This window comes from Peromyscus eremicus, chromosome 19 (genome assembly GCF_949786415.1).
Source record: "Peromyscus eremicus chromosome 19, PerEre_H2_v1, whole genome shotgun sequence".
NCBI lineage: Eukaryota > Metazoa > Chordata > Mammalia > Rodentia > Cricetidae > Peromyscus > Peromyscus eremicus.
Genome location: NC_081435.1, coordinates 72,113,421 through 72,130,554, shown reverse-complemented (window position 1 = coordinate 72,130,554; position 17,134 = coordinate 72,113,421). Strand labels below are relative to the sequence as shown.

The window sequence follows — 17,134 nt, the reverse complement described above, 5'->3', positions numbered from 1 at the left end:
AATCCATAATAGGCTATACTTTTAGACCCTTAAATAAGAATGTAAATAACATGCCCAAGTTGATGTAGAAATGTGGTAATTAAGAAAGGCAACTGTGCTCCACCCTAAAAAGGACATCTAGCCAGGCGGTACCGTGGTAGTGCACACCTTTATTCCCAGCATTTAGGAGGCAGAGGCAGGCAGATCTCTGTGAGTTTGGGGTCAGCTTGGTCTACAGATCGAGTTCCAGGGCAGCCAAGGCTACACAGAGAAACCCTGTCTACAAACAAACAAACAAACAAATCAACAAACAACAACAAAAAGGACATCCACGGTCCACAGAACATTGTAGTAAGGGAGGTCCACAGAACATTGTAGTAAGGGAGCAGAAAGGCCGTCAGAGCTGGCTAGTGGAGAGGAGCACTGTGAAACAGTGTCTCTGGACATGACGTGGCCTTGAGCCCATGAACTCACTGGAGCTATGGTTCCCCGCAAGAGACCCAAAGAAGCCTGGGACCATCAACATTTCAGTGTGGATGGGGAAAGGGGTTTCCCATCCACTCATGAGTTCCCAGCCACCCTGAGAGAGTGTGAGCTGTTAAGGGTCACTAGGGGGAAGGGACTGTTTTCTTTGGTGGTGTAGTCACTGACGTGTTGACCATGCTCCAGCAAATAATTTCCCACCATGCTCATGCAAGTAACCAAAATTAAACTCAGTTGGTCAGCAAAATAAAGACATCAGAGTAGGAGCAGGACTTGTTTTAAAGGGCTTTGGTAGAAGAGAGGAGAGAGGGTTTGAGGAAGTACTGGAAATGAAAATGACCAAAATTCATTGTGTGTGTGTGTGTGTGTGTGTGTGTGTGTGTGTGTGTGTGTGTATGAGATTGTCAAAGTCTTTTAAAAAGAGACCTGCTCCCTTAAGAGTCAAAACTGGTAGTAATATGTCTAATTTGTAACAAAATGCTGTTCTTCAATTTGATACAGGTATCTAGTACAACAAAACCCAAGAATTCCCTCAGGGTTCCTGAGGCTGAGTACAGAGTGGAACAGAGACTGCCCACCAGGTAACTGCAGTGGTGTGCACTTGTTTTGCTTAAGTTACTTAAATAGAGATAGCTACACTTAAATTAGCAAGGAAATAGGAACAGCACATCCTGTGAATAAACAACTGTTTTACGTTGTGTAGACCCAAAGAAGAATGGCTTTGGGAAAGGACCCCCACCCCCCCACTACTCCCACCACCCCCACTACCCCCACCATCCCCCACCACCACACACACCCCTCACCACCACTCCCCCCCCCACACCCCACCCCCCACCCCCCACCCCCTCCCACACCCCACACCACCCCCACCCCCCGCTTCAGGCTCTCTTCTCTTTAGTTCCAGGGTCTCACAGACTAGGAAGCCAGTGCCAGCATTGCGGCCACAGCAGCTGACTGAATATGCAAGACTGTGACCCACTGAAATATCTTCCTGCTTGGGCATGACCCAAATAACAGACCTTCGGTGAAGTCCCAGAGCTAATCATTAAGTTGAAATCTACTCCTGAAGTGCTACGGTGCCAGCTATGCTTAAACTTGAGATTTAATTATCATTCTGGGTCCCTGGCACCAAATTCACAAAATTGTACATCTGGAAATAACATTTTATTCCTTATTGCCATCTGTTCTATTCTAAGAGCAAACATTACTAAAACATCCACAAATATTCTTCACATAAAACTATTGGCATACATTTAGATTCTTTAAGAACCAACTAGAAAATATTTTTCTTTTCCAAATGCTATTTCTTTCTATAGCTAATAGAATTTTCAACTTGATTTGAATTAAGTAAAAGGTACCTAAGTCTATTTCTGTATGTTTTATGATGTGGTATCTATCGTATGCAGTCTTAAACATCTTCATTTTAATGCTCTCATGTGGCTGAAGAAAATACTGTATGTGCCTTAGAAATGGCTATTTGCATTTTTAGAGAGAAATCTGTTCTAGTTCCATGTTCTCAGAAGTATGGTCACCTTCTCATTTTGAATGACTTAATGCCTGACATGATATTAAAATGAAATCATTCTAGTAGGAAGAATAACATGAGAAAACTGTAGTTCCTACAGTGATCTATGGACAATACTATCCCCCAGCTATAAAAGTAATACACACTTCAGGAAAGATTTTATAGCAATATGGAGTAGTTCAATAAACAAGTTTAATTTAATTGGGGCCTGGAGAGATGGCTTAACAATTAAGAGCACTGGCTCCTCTTCTAGAAGACCCTGGTTCAATTCCCAGGACCAACATGGTGGTTCACAATATGTAACTCCAATTCCAGGGGATACAATGCCATCTTCTGGACTCTGAGGACATCAGACTTGAACATGGTATGCGGTCATATATGTGGGCAAAACACCCAGACACATAAAACAAAATCATAAATTTCTAAAAAGTAAAAATCTGCCCACAATTGCTCTTTGCAGAGATGATCACTCGGAATACTGAGGAAGTTCTTCCAGACATTGCCTATGGGCGAGAAGAAGGCTGTGTGTGCTGCCCTGGGACTTCTTGCTTTACTCAGCACTTTTCATTTTTGCATAGTATTTTATTGGCTGTGGACATGCCATGTTTAACTAGCTCCCTATTGATGAACACTTCAGTTGTTTACAACCTTTCAGTATTATAAGTCATGTAACTTGTTCTGTACAGAATGTTATAAGTTACCAAATTTTCTCATATGAAACATTATTTTTTTTAAAGACAGAGTTTCACTCTGTAGCCCCAACTAGCCTAGAACTTGCTCTGTAGACCAGGCTAGCCTCAAACTCACAGAGATCTGCCAGCCTCTGCCTCCCATGTGCCACTTTACCCAATGTAGTACTTTTGATAGTTGAAAACACCTTTATTTTGCCTTTACTCTTTACTGCTGAAATTTGTTGGAAGTGTTCTGTTTCACTGTCAGAAGTTGGGGGCTTCACAGTTATGATAGGATAAGATCATCGATAGCACATGAAGACACGAAGGGCCTGTCACCCAGACCTTCTGCTGCTAACATTTGACTCCGTCTCCTCTTTTACATTACATTACAGACATTTTTTAATGTAATGCTTTAAAGAAAATTCTAGGAAGCATACAGTTTCGTTCATGAACACTTTAGAATACAACTCTAACAAGGTACAGAGGACTTTAAAGAGAGAATGTGTGTATTTTTACTATACATTTTGACAGTCCCCCTGTTTGTCTCCAAAGTAACCATATTATTGCAGTTATACTAGGAAAGGGACTCTGCTTTGTAATCACTGTTTCTTCATAACCTTGGGCAAATTGTTTTAATGTTTGTTTAGGGGGTTCACGATGTGCTATATTACCAATAAATTTCACTTTTTTTATATGTAACTATCAAGAAGCCACCAGAGACATGAGTCCAATCTCACCACAGAATTCGAGCTTTTATTGGAGTGGAGAATTCTGTGCCCAGCAGTGCATTATCCTGCTAGGTGCCAGGCTGTGGGCCATGCTCTGCATCGACCTCTGAAATGATGGACTTGCCCTGAAGGCTGAGTCTAGTCTTTAGCAAATACGTATGGGCCTGTGGCTCAGGCTTGGGATTTTATATGTGATGAAGCAAGTGTCCAGGATCACCTGCTTGTCCTCCACAAACAACTCTCTAACTTTTAAGGAATGGGAGCGAGATGCACAAACAGTGCTTCTCACCAAATGAGAATCTTCCCCACTTTCAAAATGTTTAGGTTTTAAGTGGATTTGATAACATATAATTGGCATATATTTTTAAAAGTCAAAACTCTTCATTGAATATCCTACTTCGATAATCCTTCATCATATAAAAAAAAAAACCAGCAGGGAATCACATGTAAGCTGAACTATGATTGTTTAAATATGGTTTGCTGTTGCTACCAATTCATCAAAACCAGTGCTAACAAAATAAGTGCTAACCTCCTTCACATGTGAGTGTAACTCCCACTCCCAGAGTTATGCCTAGTAATGACTTTGCCCTATATCTTCACTGTGAGCACTTCTATTTTCCAGAACTATCTCTAGTTCCCAATGTATCGTCTTCATAGGAAGAACATACATCTAAGTCAAAGCCCGTTTTAAGTGCTCCTTGCTCACGAAGGCCATGTTGTAAATAGCCAGCAGACCACAGTAAAGACCAGGACATTGTTGGGCTTGTGGAGAGATGTATAGTTTTGGAGAGTGATGTACTGAAATATGCATGTGTGGTCAGCACAGTCATCCACACGTGGTCATTCTTGGACCAGCCTTCCCTGGTGCTTCCCGGGGCTGCTCCATCATTATGCCTTAGGCTGTGAAGATGTCATATCACTCAACTCAGCAAACTAGTTAAAAGATGAGTCTACTGCTGAAGCAGTGTATAGTGTTTGCCAGGTCTTTACAGAATCTTTGTAATCCCTCTTCCTCTACTCTGTTAATTCGTATTACTTAGAACTGACAGGATATTTCTTTCTTTTTTCTTTTTAGACAGGGTATTGTGTAGCCCAGGGTGGCCTTGAATTCACTTTGTAGGCTAGAATGACTTTGAACTGCTGATGCTCCCACCTCTGCCTCCAGAGTGCTAGATGATAGCATGCATGCTCAGTTTATGCTGTGCTGGAGATTGAATGCAGGACTTTGTGCATGAGGCAAGTACTCTACCAACTGAGCTGTATCCCACACACTAGTACTTCATTTTAGACAAGTGTTCACATACATGCAAGGCTTGCTATGCTAAAATGAATATGAGTCTGTTTCCTTGTATAAAGTACATTTTTGTCTTATATATTCTTTTTTTTTTTTTTGGTTTTTCAAGACAGGGTTTCTCTGCGTAGCTTTGCGCCTTTCCTGGGACTCCCTTTATAGACCAGGCTGGCCTCTAACTCACAGAGATCCGCCTGGCTCTGTGCCTCCTGAGTGCTGGGATTAAAGGTGTGTGCCACCACTGCCCGGCCATATAATATGTATTCTAATGAAACACACCTACACACACAATCTGTGCTCAATTTCACCAGAGAAATCAATGAAGATCTTGGTTCATATTGAAGATTTCAGTTTCTGGGGGCTGGAGATAACTCAGCAGTTAAGAGCACTTGCTCCTCTTTTCGGGGATGCGCATTTGTTCCCCAGCACCACACAGCTGCTCACAGCCATCTGTAACTCGGGTTCCAAGGGGATCTGACGTCCTCTTCCAGACACTGAGGCACCGGGCACACACATGACACACATACATACATGCAGGCAAAACACTCATAAACATAAAATATCTTTAAATGACTTCAGTTTCTGAGAGCCAGAATAATTGTATAGCCAATTGGAAAAAATAAATAAATTTTACTTTTTTTGAGGTTTTGAGGCTTTGTTTGCAGTTTGGATCCCTTCCAAAAATTCTCCCCTTACTTTTCAGTTCTGCTTTACAGGGCCATTCCAGGTTTAAACCATAAATGGAGTTATGTTTGCCTATATCCAGCGGCTTAGAAATCAACCACCACACCAAAACAAACTTATGGAAGTAGACCAAAATTAATGCCAAGAATCCTATTTGTAGTTATGTAAAAATGTTTCTCATGTGTACTAGCTGCTTATTATGTTTGTATTAGGTTTTATATTTTTATTTTATATGATTATTTTTACTTTGTGTATATTACTCACTGTCACAAATAGGATAAAAATTTCGAGCACCTCAAAGACTTGTTTACCAACCAATTTTCACTCTGTTTTCAAGTTGCATATGATCTGCTTTTATGTTGGACTTGCTAATATATGAGTATTTGTTGATAGTTGTAAATAATCAATAAAAAGATTTAAAGATGTGTGACCCTTACGTATTTATACTTTCAATATCCATGTTGTGTATTATTTCAGATGACAAACAGTAAAGGCATTTCAAGTGGATGTACTTTTCAGATGTCAGGATTTCTCTACAGAGATGGGAGGGCTTAGGGGCCCTGCATTCCTTCCCATTATAGTTCATTTCCTAAACCAGCTTAGGTCCTTAGTACGTCATACAGTTTTACTCTCAAAAGACCTTTATTTCATCATTTAAAAGTGTTATTTATTAGCTGGGCGGTGGTGGTGCACACCTTTAATCTCAGCTCTTGGAGGCAGAGGCAGGTGGATCTCTGAGTTCGAGGCCAGCCTACTCTAAAGAGTAAGTTCTAGTAGAGCCAGGGCTACACAGTGAAACCCTGCCTCAAAGAAAAAGTTATTCATTAAAGTGTTTGTCATGTGCCAAGCACTGTGGAGGTTCATAAGGGAGTGGTGACATTGGTTTACAGCAGGGGAAGAAAGATGGGGTTCATGGGCACAAGGAACAGTCTGCGGTGCAGAGCATCAAGGAGCCTAGAGTGGCTGGAGTAAAAGAAGCCAGAGGGGAGAGAGTGAAGCTGATGACACTGGGTCCCATGGGCCCTGGAAAGAGCTTTATTCCAGAGTGGCCCAATCTGACAGGGCTTGGCAGGACACTCTAGCTGCTGTGGTATGGATAGATTGGGGCTCAGGGAAAAGGAGAGAAGGTGGGAGACCAGCTCAGAGTCCAGGCAGATGATAAATGCCAAGACTACCACGGGTGCAGGTAAGGAAGTTAAAAATGGTTCTGGTGTATTATATAGGGTAGAGCCTACCAGCTAGAGCGGGGAACTTCAGGGGTGTCTACAATGATTCTAGTGTCCGTGGCATGATTGCTTGGAACAATGAGATTTTTTTAAAAAGCAGATGTTGGAGTAGAAGGGAGGATGGAATCAGCAGTGTGTAGGCTATTAAAGACCCTGATGAGCTGTTTATGCAGAGCAAGGAGGGCAAGAGTCAGGAGCCGCTCCTTCATAATGTAGCCTGTGCTTTCTGTCAGCCTCCGCCAGCGTAGTGGAACCTGTACTGTCAGGCAGAAGCACAGTGTTTATGTACCCCAATCCCTACCTGATTCTTCTATTCCTGATATTGTTAGGAGAAATAAAAACTAGTTATGATCCTAGAACCTTAGTAGGCAAATCCTTTTTTTAAAAAAATTAGAGTGCTTATTGCTTTACCCAGAGTGTTTCAGTGTATGGACAGAAACTGAGACTCACTAGAATTCCTTCTACGTTAGAAAACAGTAACAAAAAGAGAAGAAAGTATATTTGTGAGCTTTTTAAATGAAAATTTGTGGCTCAGATATTTGAATACTTGTTACCCAGTTGATGGAACTGTTTGAGAAGGATTAGGGGGTGTGGCCTTGTTGGAGGAGTTGTGTCAAAAACCCATGCCATTCCCCGTTAGTGTTCTGCTTCACGGTTGTGTCTCAACATGTAAGCTTTCAGCTACCATGCCTGCGTGCTTGCTGCCATGCTCCTCGCCACAATAGTCATGACTCTAGTCTTCTGGAACCATGAGCCCCAAATCAAATGCTTCCTCTTATAAGTTGCCTTGATCACGGTGTTCTATCATGATAATAGAAAAGCAGCTAAGATAGATTAAATATTTGTAGGCACTACTCTAGGCCCTAAATATTTTTCTATTATCATTATTCAAGACAATTTTTTAAATGTTTACAGTTAATTTTCAAGTTCAAAGAGCTTTCTGGTATTGATTGTTATTTATACCAAATCCTGAAAAAAAATACATATAATAATAGTTTGTTTGATACATTTTGTAATTAAAAGCACTTCGCCATCATTTTCCATTTAAATTTTATAATATGATAAAATTATAGGGAGGGGGAGAATGAGGGAATCCATGGCTAATATGTAGAACTGAACTGTACTGCAAAATAAAAAAATTATGATAAATTTTTGCTCCTGAGGTTAAAAAAACTGACAGATTTCTAAAATCTGCTCAATCCAATGTGTCCAACTGAGTGGTAGGATCAAAGCTAAAATTCAGGGTTTCAGACTCCTGGGTTTTTATTGTTAGACTTCTGTGGCTCCTGAGCTCCAAGAAGTGTAACAGCCTCAAGAAAGGTAAATACACCGGCCCTGAGCTGAGTAAACCTAGAAGCTGCTCTGCTGTGTGACAGACAAAGCCATCTGCACAGTGGCAGCGTCCCTGGGCTTTCCTTGTTCTCACAGGAATGGGCAAGAGAAAGAGGTTTTTTTTTTTTTAAATACTTTTTTAAATTTTAATTATATTCACATGTGAGGATATGTGCACATGAATCTAAGTATCTTCGGGGCCCTAGGATTCCCTAGAACTGGAGGTACAGGCAGTTGTGAGCTGTCAGTGTGAGACACATTGGTGCCAGGAACCAACTCCAGTCCTCTGCGAGAACAGTACACACTTTCAGTGATGAGCTGTCTCTCAGCCCACATTAAAAGTTCTTGTAATTGCAAGGCTAACTAACTTCTGGTACTTCCCCTCTTAAGAAATGCAAGCCCAGCACTTGGTGTTGTGGCGCACACCTTTACTCCCAGCACTCAGGAAGCAGAAGCAGGCAGATCTCTGTGAGTTTGAGGCCAGTCTGGTCTACAGAGTGAGTTCTTGGATAACCAAGGCTACACAAAGAAACCCTGTCTCAAAAAGCCATGAAAGAAAGAAAGAAAGAAGGGAGGGAGGGAGGGAGGGAGGGAGGGAGGGAGGGAGGGAGGGAGGGAGGGAGGGAAAGAGAGAGAGAGAGAGAGCGAGAACGAGAGAGAGAGAGAGAGAGAGAGAGAGAGAGAGAGAGAGAGAGAGAGAGAGAGAGAGAGAGAAGGAAGGAAGGAAAGAAAGAAAGAAAGAAAGAAAGAAAGAAAGAAAGAAAGAAAGAAATGCAAGCCCTGTACAGCCCAAAAATGGTTTGTTTCAATAAGAAAACTAAAGAAGAAAATGGAAATGAGGTCCAAAAGTATACACGATCTGACTGCTAGGAAAGACCAGTCCTGTGTGGTGAGCTGAGCTCTTCTCCTCCAGAAAAGATAGCCCTGTTGTAGTTATTAAGCTCTGGTCTTCTTTAGGATAGTTGGTCTGCAGAGGAGAGATCTAGCACCATTCCATGAAATGTTGTTTCCTTTTCTGGGAGTATGGAAATGGGAGAAGAAATGACTTCTCTTCCTACTCTGGTACCTAGGTGGGAAATTCTGTCTGATGGTAAGAAGACATTTCTCCTGTACAGGGTGAAGTGTAACTTCAGTTTGTGTAACTGTTAAGACTTTGAAATGCTTCCCTAAGGTAACACTGCAGGTATTAAACCAGCTCTAGGAATAGAGTTCTCAGAAAATGTCACTGCCGAGGTAGCTAGAGCTCGAGTATAAATTTTACACGTGATCTGTTGTAGCATGAACTTTACATGGTCTAATTACATCAGGCCATTTGAGGAATTTTCATTAGGAAAGGTTAACGAATAGGGAATTGAACTGTAGTTGTGGCCTACAGTTGTCTTGTATGACTTTTACTTTGTGGGACTTGTTCTTAAAAAGTCAGTTCATGTGCATTCTGATACAAATCATCAGCTCTGTTTCCAGTTTAGTTAATACATAATGAAGATGCCAAGAGGTAGGCTTGAGAATAAAGGTTGGGGGGAGGAAGTTCCATATTAGGCATACATATGACCAGTGTTAACCTGTAATAACTATGTATCATCCTTTCTTCCCAGGTTGGTTTTGGTCAGTGATATTTCATGGCGATAGAAAGCAAGCTAGAATAGGATTGAAAACTTGGTGTGGTGTTCTTTTTGCTACTCTACTTTAAAATATGATATATCGGAAGGGTAGGGAAGGTAGTCTTACATGGTTATCTTCAAGGATTGAGTAGTCTGTGTACACACAGCTTCTGATGCATTTCTTCAGAGTAATAGTGTTTCTTCTCTATTTTTTTTCCTCTTTCAGCATTTCTATACAGACTTACTTCTTTTAGGAACATGCATTTCACTCGGTGGTAAGGGAAGGATTCAGGGCGGTGCATGGAACTTACATGCTTGACAAAGCTCTTTAAAAATCTGGACGTGAGGAAGGAGGTGGCTCTCTACTGCTTTTTCCTTGAGAATCATTCTTTAATGGTTTGGGGCCAATGCCTAAAATTCTTCCTAGTTTACAGTGCTGAGACTTATCTGAGAAACAAGTGTTGTTTCTCACAGTTACCAACAGAAAGGCCAGACACTCAGTCCTCTTGTTCAGAGTGGCACGTTTCCCTAGCACCCTCTGGTCTCCAGACCCACGCACTTGGTCAGTGGTGAGGGGAGTGTCACTGGGTGCATAAGAACCCTCTGTGTGTGTCGGGGACCAATGAAGCCCTCTGGGAGTGTTGGAGACCAATGATGACATGCCTTCTCAGACAAGTCCATCAAAGCTCAGCAAACTTGTACGGATTGTAATAAATGATTATGACCTCTATTTTTATAATCTATATAAAACGAAGCTTTCATGTGTTATAGAGTAATCCCTGTAACCTGAATGCAGAGCAATAATTCTGCCTGCCTCTTTCCTTCTTAGAAGTGGCTTTCGTACTTTGTAAACCAAAATAATGCACACTAAATATGGGGCTGTAGAAATGAAACAAAGGAAAGTATTTTAGTCATATTTTTTCTCTGGCCAGATTTACCACATTTCATTATTTTTCTGCCTACCATTGCTTTGCAGTCCCTGCGGAAATAATGAGACGAAATTGAGAAGAGCAACAGAATGCAGGAAATCCGATACCCCAGGTTGCAAATACCCAATCAGGTCACACAATGATTAAATTTAGCTCTTGTTAACCTGATTTCAAGTGCAGCTCAATTCTGAGGGATGATGAGAAACAGAATGTGTGTTACACATTATCAGAAAGTATTTTCATCAGAACACATGGCTTTGACTTTCCCTGCCTGACAGAACATGAGCATGACGCAGGCGCGATCTCTGTTCAGGGATCACCGGAGGGTCCATCTGTTGTATCAGCCAAGGAGAACATTAACCAGCATTCCTTGCTGCTCTTCTCTCTACACATGCACACATGCGTGCTTACCATCTCTACCTGTCCTGCCTGGGAAGGCACTACGGCCTCCTGATACCGGGAACCATGACGTTCTTGACAGGCAGCCTTATCCTTGATCTAGAGAAACTGCTTGAGTCCAGAGGGAGGACGTTGAGACATTCAGAGGTGGTTCTCTAACAAGGCTGTGCAATTCCCAAGGGATGGGAATCGGGGATAAGAAATGGGGATTTCCAAATCAATCTGTTTTACTTGTTTTGATTCATCAGTGATTTTGCTGGCAGCATGGAGATGGGCCAGAGGACTTCTCAACATCTCTCCAAGCTGCCTGGTGTGTATACTGTGTGGCAGAGTGTTAGAGAAGAAAGTGATCTTCCTCACAAAAATCCAGCTCCCATAATTAACTAGGAGGAAACTGAGGGGTAGGGTTACATGGTAACTGAAAATAGATACTCCTCCAGAGCCTCATTTTGTTCTTTAAAGAACTAACCCTTTTGTTGTGAGAAAAATCAAGGACTTAAAGAAGTTTGTGTATATAAAATTTAAGGAATAATGTGTATTACAACTCATCAAATGATAGTGAGTGATAATGAGAAATAGATATGAACAAATTAGGAATAATTACAGTGAATAACCTGTAGCAGGAATCTTAGAAAGTCTTATTAATAAAATCAAACCTGAGGCCAGTTATTGGGGTGAATGCTGGAAGATCAGAGAAGCAGAACAAGCCACAGCTACCTCACCTTGCCAGTTCCTCAGGTGATCCTGTTTCTGGAAGCCTCTGAGACTTCATCCAGAATGAATCTCAGCTGAACTGCTGCTCGAAAGCCTGAAAGCTTAACCAGCCAAAATGCTTCTAGTTTCTGGTCTTCACACCTTATACACCTTTCTGCTTTCTGCCATCACTCCCTGGGATTAAAGGCTCACTTCTTGGGATTAAAGGCGTGTGTCACCATGCCTGGCTGTTTCCAATGTGGCCTTGAACTCACAGAGATCCAGATAGATCTCTGCCTCTGGAGTGCTAGGATTAAAGGTATGTGTGCCACCATTTTCTAGCCTCTGTATCTAGTGGCTGTTCTGTTCTTTGACCCCAGATAAGTTTATTAGGGTGCACAATATTTTGGGGAACACAATACCACCACAATAACCTATACAGGTTATGTATGCGACACCCCCACCGGAACTTCAGATACTTCCTCAGAGCCTCCCCAACAGCCACTCTCTTGAGACCATGGGAAAAGCAAGGTACTGATGCCTGAGGATTCCAGTGTGGTCCAGCAGGTGGATGGTGACATCATTCACAGAAACAGCAAACTCAAATCTCCATTTGGTGAGTAGAGTAGGGAAGGAATGTCATATCCTGATGTGTTTGTTCTTGCACAGGTCAAATCTGTGTTACTTACATCTCACTGAAGAAGGAAGTATTTGAGCTCATGGAACATCCTGTTCACAACCGGTGCCCTCAGTACATTCATCCTGCTCCGCTACTCCCTCAGGGGGCTCAGCGGCTATGAGCTGGTGACCCCCTTCCCTGCACAGCCAGCGTAGATACAGCCATACACTTTGGAAGGAAAGTATTCCTGGAGCTGGTAAGATGGTGCAGCGTTAAAAACACCCACTTAGCAAGCCTGATAACCTGAGTTCCATTGCTGAAACCCCCGTGGAAGGACCAACTTCTGCAGGCTGTCCTCTGATTTCCACACAGGTGCTGTAGCATGTGTGCAAACTCACAGACAAACAAACACAGAGAGAAAGACACACACACGTGTATATATGATAACTATTAATTTAAAAAGATCCTTCATGGAAATCTGCACAATAGTCTCCAAGAATTTCAGTGTACGTCCCAGCATCCATCCATTTCCCAAGGTCTGCATTGTTCCTTTTAAAGGACTACATGAGGTGAAACACCAACAGTGGATGGACCTGCCCTGCCTCAGGCCCAATGCCTCCTTCCTTAGCCCCACCCGCACTGACTGTACCTCTGTTTTGCCTTCCCTATTTTCAATTCTCATTTTTCAACATTCTCACTCTTTCTTTTTTGAGTCAACTTTTCCAATGGAGAGAAGCTATGCAGCCGGTGTCTCCCAAAGTCCAGAGATCTCTTTTTAGGGCCAGCCAGGAGGTTCTATGCACCACCTCCACAGAAATAAACAATAAAATAAAATGAAATTGATCTAAAGTTAAAGGCTCACAGTCTGAGAACTGCGGCTCTGACTGCAGGAATTGCAACCTGCTGCTGTTGTGCAACGATGTTTAGGCCTAAAAGCTGGGGTCCTGAGAAAACTCCTTCCCCACCAGCATGGTCCCTTTAAAGAAAGAACACGGGCCTCAAGTTCAAACCTAAGCCCCTATCCTTTCGAAGCAAGACACTACCACAAATTAAAGTCTTTCTTCACTAAAGACATAGATACATAAATCTTGGCATCTGGTATCACCCTGGGTCATAGTTTGTTGCTATTGTTTGATGGAGAAGAAAAAAACCACATGTTGATCTGGGAACATGAGCTAGATGATGTGTAGTTCACTTTGCCATCTTTAAGTAGTTGGAAATAACTATTTAATAAGTAGTTAAAAATAATCTGAGTCCCAGGGGTGCTTATTGCTATGTACTGCTAGCCCCAGGCCCCTCTGCCTTCTGACTGATGCCACCTTCTAGGAAGGGGTCATTCAAGTCAGATCTCAACACATTGGAATGGCAAGCCCGAGACCTGTGGTCCTAGTCTCACCACAGCTGTGTTGCAACACTAGTTAATCATGTTGCACAATCGGCAACTTCAGCCATGCTGTGAGCAAACAGTCAAAGCCACAGTTGATGGAAATACAGTGAAGAAATCCTAAAGTCTGTCTGGACATGACATGGCTACTGCTCCCATCAACTCACGGCAGCCATAATTACCAGCCAGCCAAAATTTCAGCATGGATGAGAAGGAGCCCTGGAGGCCCCACCCCTTTGGGGGGAACTATTGGCAGTCAATGGCTGCTAAGGCAAGTGTCACTCTCCTTTAGAGAAGTGACTGCCCGGTAGACTGCTTGTGGCCCAGGAAGTGGCCACACACCAGTTAGCAGATGGACAGCACTAATTGTACTCGGTGAGTTATTAATAACAATAAAAAAGGGCATGAAGTTAGGAGGAAGACAGGCTAAGGAGGCAGGAGGAGGAGATGGAGGGAGGTAGAGGTGGATAAATATAATCAAAATACGTTGAGTAAATATCCGGAACTTTGAAAGAATAAAAGTATATATATTAAAAAAATTTTAAATACTGAAGTCTGTAGCTTAAATTCCTATAAATCCTTAAAGTCCCCAATTTTAAGCAACTTGGTAATATTTTACAAGAAGAAACATAGTAACTTTTGTCACTCTCTGGAATGCCATAGTTTGAAATAGGAGGTGGGATGAATTAGGGGCAGCTGTTGAGCAAGTGTAGCAGTCATTTGGTAGTCTGCAACAATTTTAACCTAAAACAGCCTGGAAGCCCTCCCCATTCTCTTTTGAAGTGCATTTCTTTTTTGGGATACTAAAACCATGCTCTCTACCACTTAGCTGGGAATTAACAGCCGCTTGTGTCCCATGTCTGGAATATCACATGTACATCTCTGTCAACATCTTGGAAAGTTCTGTGGTCATGATGCCCTTATGTTCCATTTCTCCATCCAGCTGCAGCTTTGAATCCCACAAGTTGTCATTTAGCCTCAGGCTGATGAGAAGAAATGTCATTCCACTCTTAATATTGCTAAAGAATGTAGGAACCTCCATATGTATGATGTGGCCAAGACAGGGCAATGACAATTCACCTTCTCTCTACATTCTCTCCATTCCTTTTACTCGATGTGAACTGTTGGCACAGCTCCTGTGTAACCAGGCACCAGGTTTGCCCTGGTACAGCCAAAATTCCGTAAGACTTTTATACAAGTTTTCTAAAATAAGGTCACTTATAAATGTCACTGTTTACCACACATGTGGTTCAGAGTTCTTACTTTTCAACAGCATTGTGCTTTGGAAGTTTCCACTGGCTTTCCATTACAGACTCCCTCATACTCTCAAAGTGGACTTAGGAGACTTTACTGTGTGTGTAAGGAAAGCATTGAAACTGATGGATAGTTTTATCTAAAATGATTACATGGGAAGAAATCCACAAATGAGCATATTAGAAGGAAGCGATGGGAGGGGGAGGGGAGAATAGATGGGACCAGCAAAGCGTCTGTTGAGGCAACAAAGAGTCTCCCACCAAATTGTTAGCTGTACTGAATGAAGTTCAGAGACCCTGGGTAAGAGACACCATGGATTGCATCTTCTGCCCATTGCCCACTAAGAGTTACAGGGCTTCAGGGTTGCAGAGGTACAGTGTCTATAACCTAGAGTTACCAAAAGATGTAGGCCATTCTACAGGACCCAGGGAATAAATATATATAGAACTCAATAAATATGTTAAATAAATATATATAAATAAATATATAAAGAACTCAAAAAACTAGACATCAAAATATCAAATAATCCAATTAAAAAATAGAGTGCAGATCTAAACAGAGAATTCTCAACAGAAGAATCTCAAATGGCCAAAAGACATTTAAGGAAGTGTTCAACATCCTTAGCCATCAGGGAAATGCAAATCAAAATGACTCTGAGATACCATTTTACCATTTTATGCCTGTTAGAACGACTATGATCAAAAACACTAATAACAGCTTATGTTGGAGAGGATGTGGAGCAAGGGGAACACTCCTCCACTGCTGATGGGAGTGCAAACTAGTATAGCCACTCTAGTAATCAGCATGGTAGTGTCTCAGAAAACTGGGAATCAACCTACCTCAAGACCCAGCAATACCAACTCTTGGGCATATCCACAAAAGATGCTCAATCACATCACAAGGACATTTGCTCAACTATGTTCATAGCAGCATTATTCGTCATAGCCAGAACCTGGAAACAACCTAGATGCTCCTCAACTGAAGAATGGATAAGGAAAATATGGTATATTTACACAATGGAGTATTACACAGTGATAAAAAATAATGTTATCATGGAATTTGTAGGAAAATGGATGGAACTAGAAGAAATCATCCTGAGTGAGGTAACCCAGACCTAGAAAGACAAACATGGTATGTACTCACTCATAACTGAATATTAGATGCAAAACAAAAGATAAACAGGCTACAGACCACAACCCCCAGAGAAGATAGGTAAAGAGGAGGACCCTAAGAGGGACACACATGGATTGCTCCAGGAAGGGGAAAGGGGGAAGACTTCCTGGGTAAACTGGGAGAGGGGAGTTCAGGGGAGAGGATGGGGGATGGGAATATGAGGGTTCAAGATGGCAGAGTTGGGGAGGGACAGAGAGGGAGAGCAATGAAAGAGATCTTGACAGAATGGCCATTATGGAGTTAGAGAGAAATCTAGTGCTAGGGAAATCCCTAGGAACCCACAAGGAGGTCCCTAGTTGAGACTCATAGCAATGGTGAAGAGGGTGCTTATACTAGCCTTCCCCTGTACTCAGATTGGTGTCTACCCTGATTGTCATCATAGAACCTACATACATCCAGTGACTGATGGAAGCAGATGCAGAGACCCACAGCCAAGCACTTGGCCAAGATCCTCAAGTTCAGTTGAAGAGAGGAAAGATGGATTATAGGAGCAAGGTGGGGTGGGGGAGATCATAATGGGAAAAACCACGGAGACAACTGACCCAAGCTAGTGAAAGCTCAGAGACTGTGAACTGACAGCTGGGGAGCTTGCATGGGGCTGAACGAGGCCCTCTGAATGAGGGTTATAGCTACATGGCTTGATCTGTTTGTGGGTCCCCTGGCAATGGGACTAGGACTTACCCTGGGTACATGAACTGGCTTTTTAGAGCCCATTCCCTATGGTGTGATGCCTTACTCAGCCTTGATGCAGTGGAGAGGGGCTTGGCCCTGCCCCAACTTGGTATGCCAGCCTGTGTTGAATACCCAAGGGAGGTCTTACCCGCTATGAGGAGTGGATGGGAGTGGGATGCAGGGTTGGTGTGTGGGGGGGGGGGGGGGAATGGGAGAAGGGGGAGGAGGTAAAAAAAAAAGATAACAAACTGTGCTGAGCCAAACAATAGAATGGGGCCTTGATGAGGCTTTGCTTTTCATAGTAAATGATGGAGGGAAAATGTACATTTTGAGTCTCTCTTCCCAAACTAATGACTTCATTTCACACATCTGCTGCCCTTTCCTCCAGATGAAAGAAAAACAGACATCCTCATTCTGAAAATAAGAGAGGATAAGGAAGAAAAGGAAGGCGGATGTTTTCCAGCAATAGGATCTAACAGCAGGTCACC

General features: G+C 42.4%; 1 protein-coding gene across 1 annotated transcript in view; it reads left to right on the top strand.

Moving 5' to 3' along the window:
* Positions 1-4,772, top strand: part of C19H18orf63 (chromosome 19 C18orf63 homolog) — a 36,052-nt gene extending 31,280 nt beyond the window's left edge. The window contains exons 13-14 of the mRNA XM_059246461.1: positions 964-1,043; positions 1,361-4,772. Coding sequence (XP_059102444.1) covers positions 964-1,043; positions 1,361-1,436 — 156 coding nt within the window. The 3' untranslated portion in view covers positions 1,437-4,772. The remainder of the gene's footprint in view (positions 1-963; positions 1,044-1,360) is intronic.
* The last annotated feature ends 12,362 nt before the right edge of the window (positions 4,773-17,134 follow it).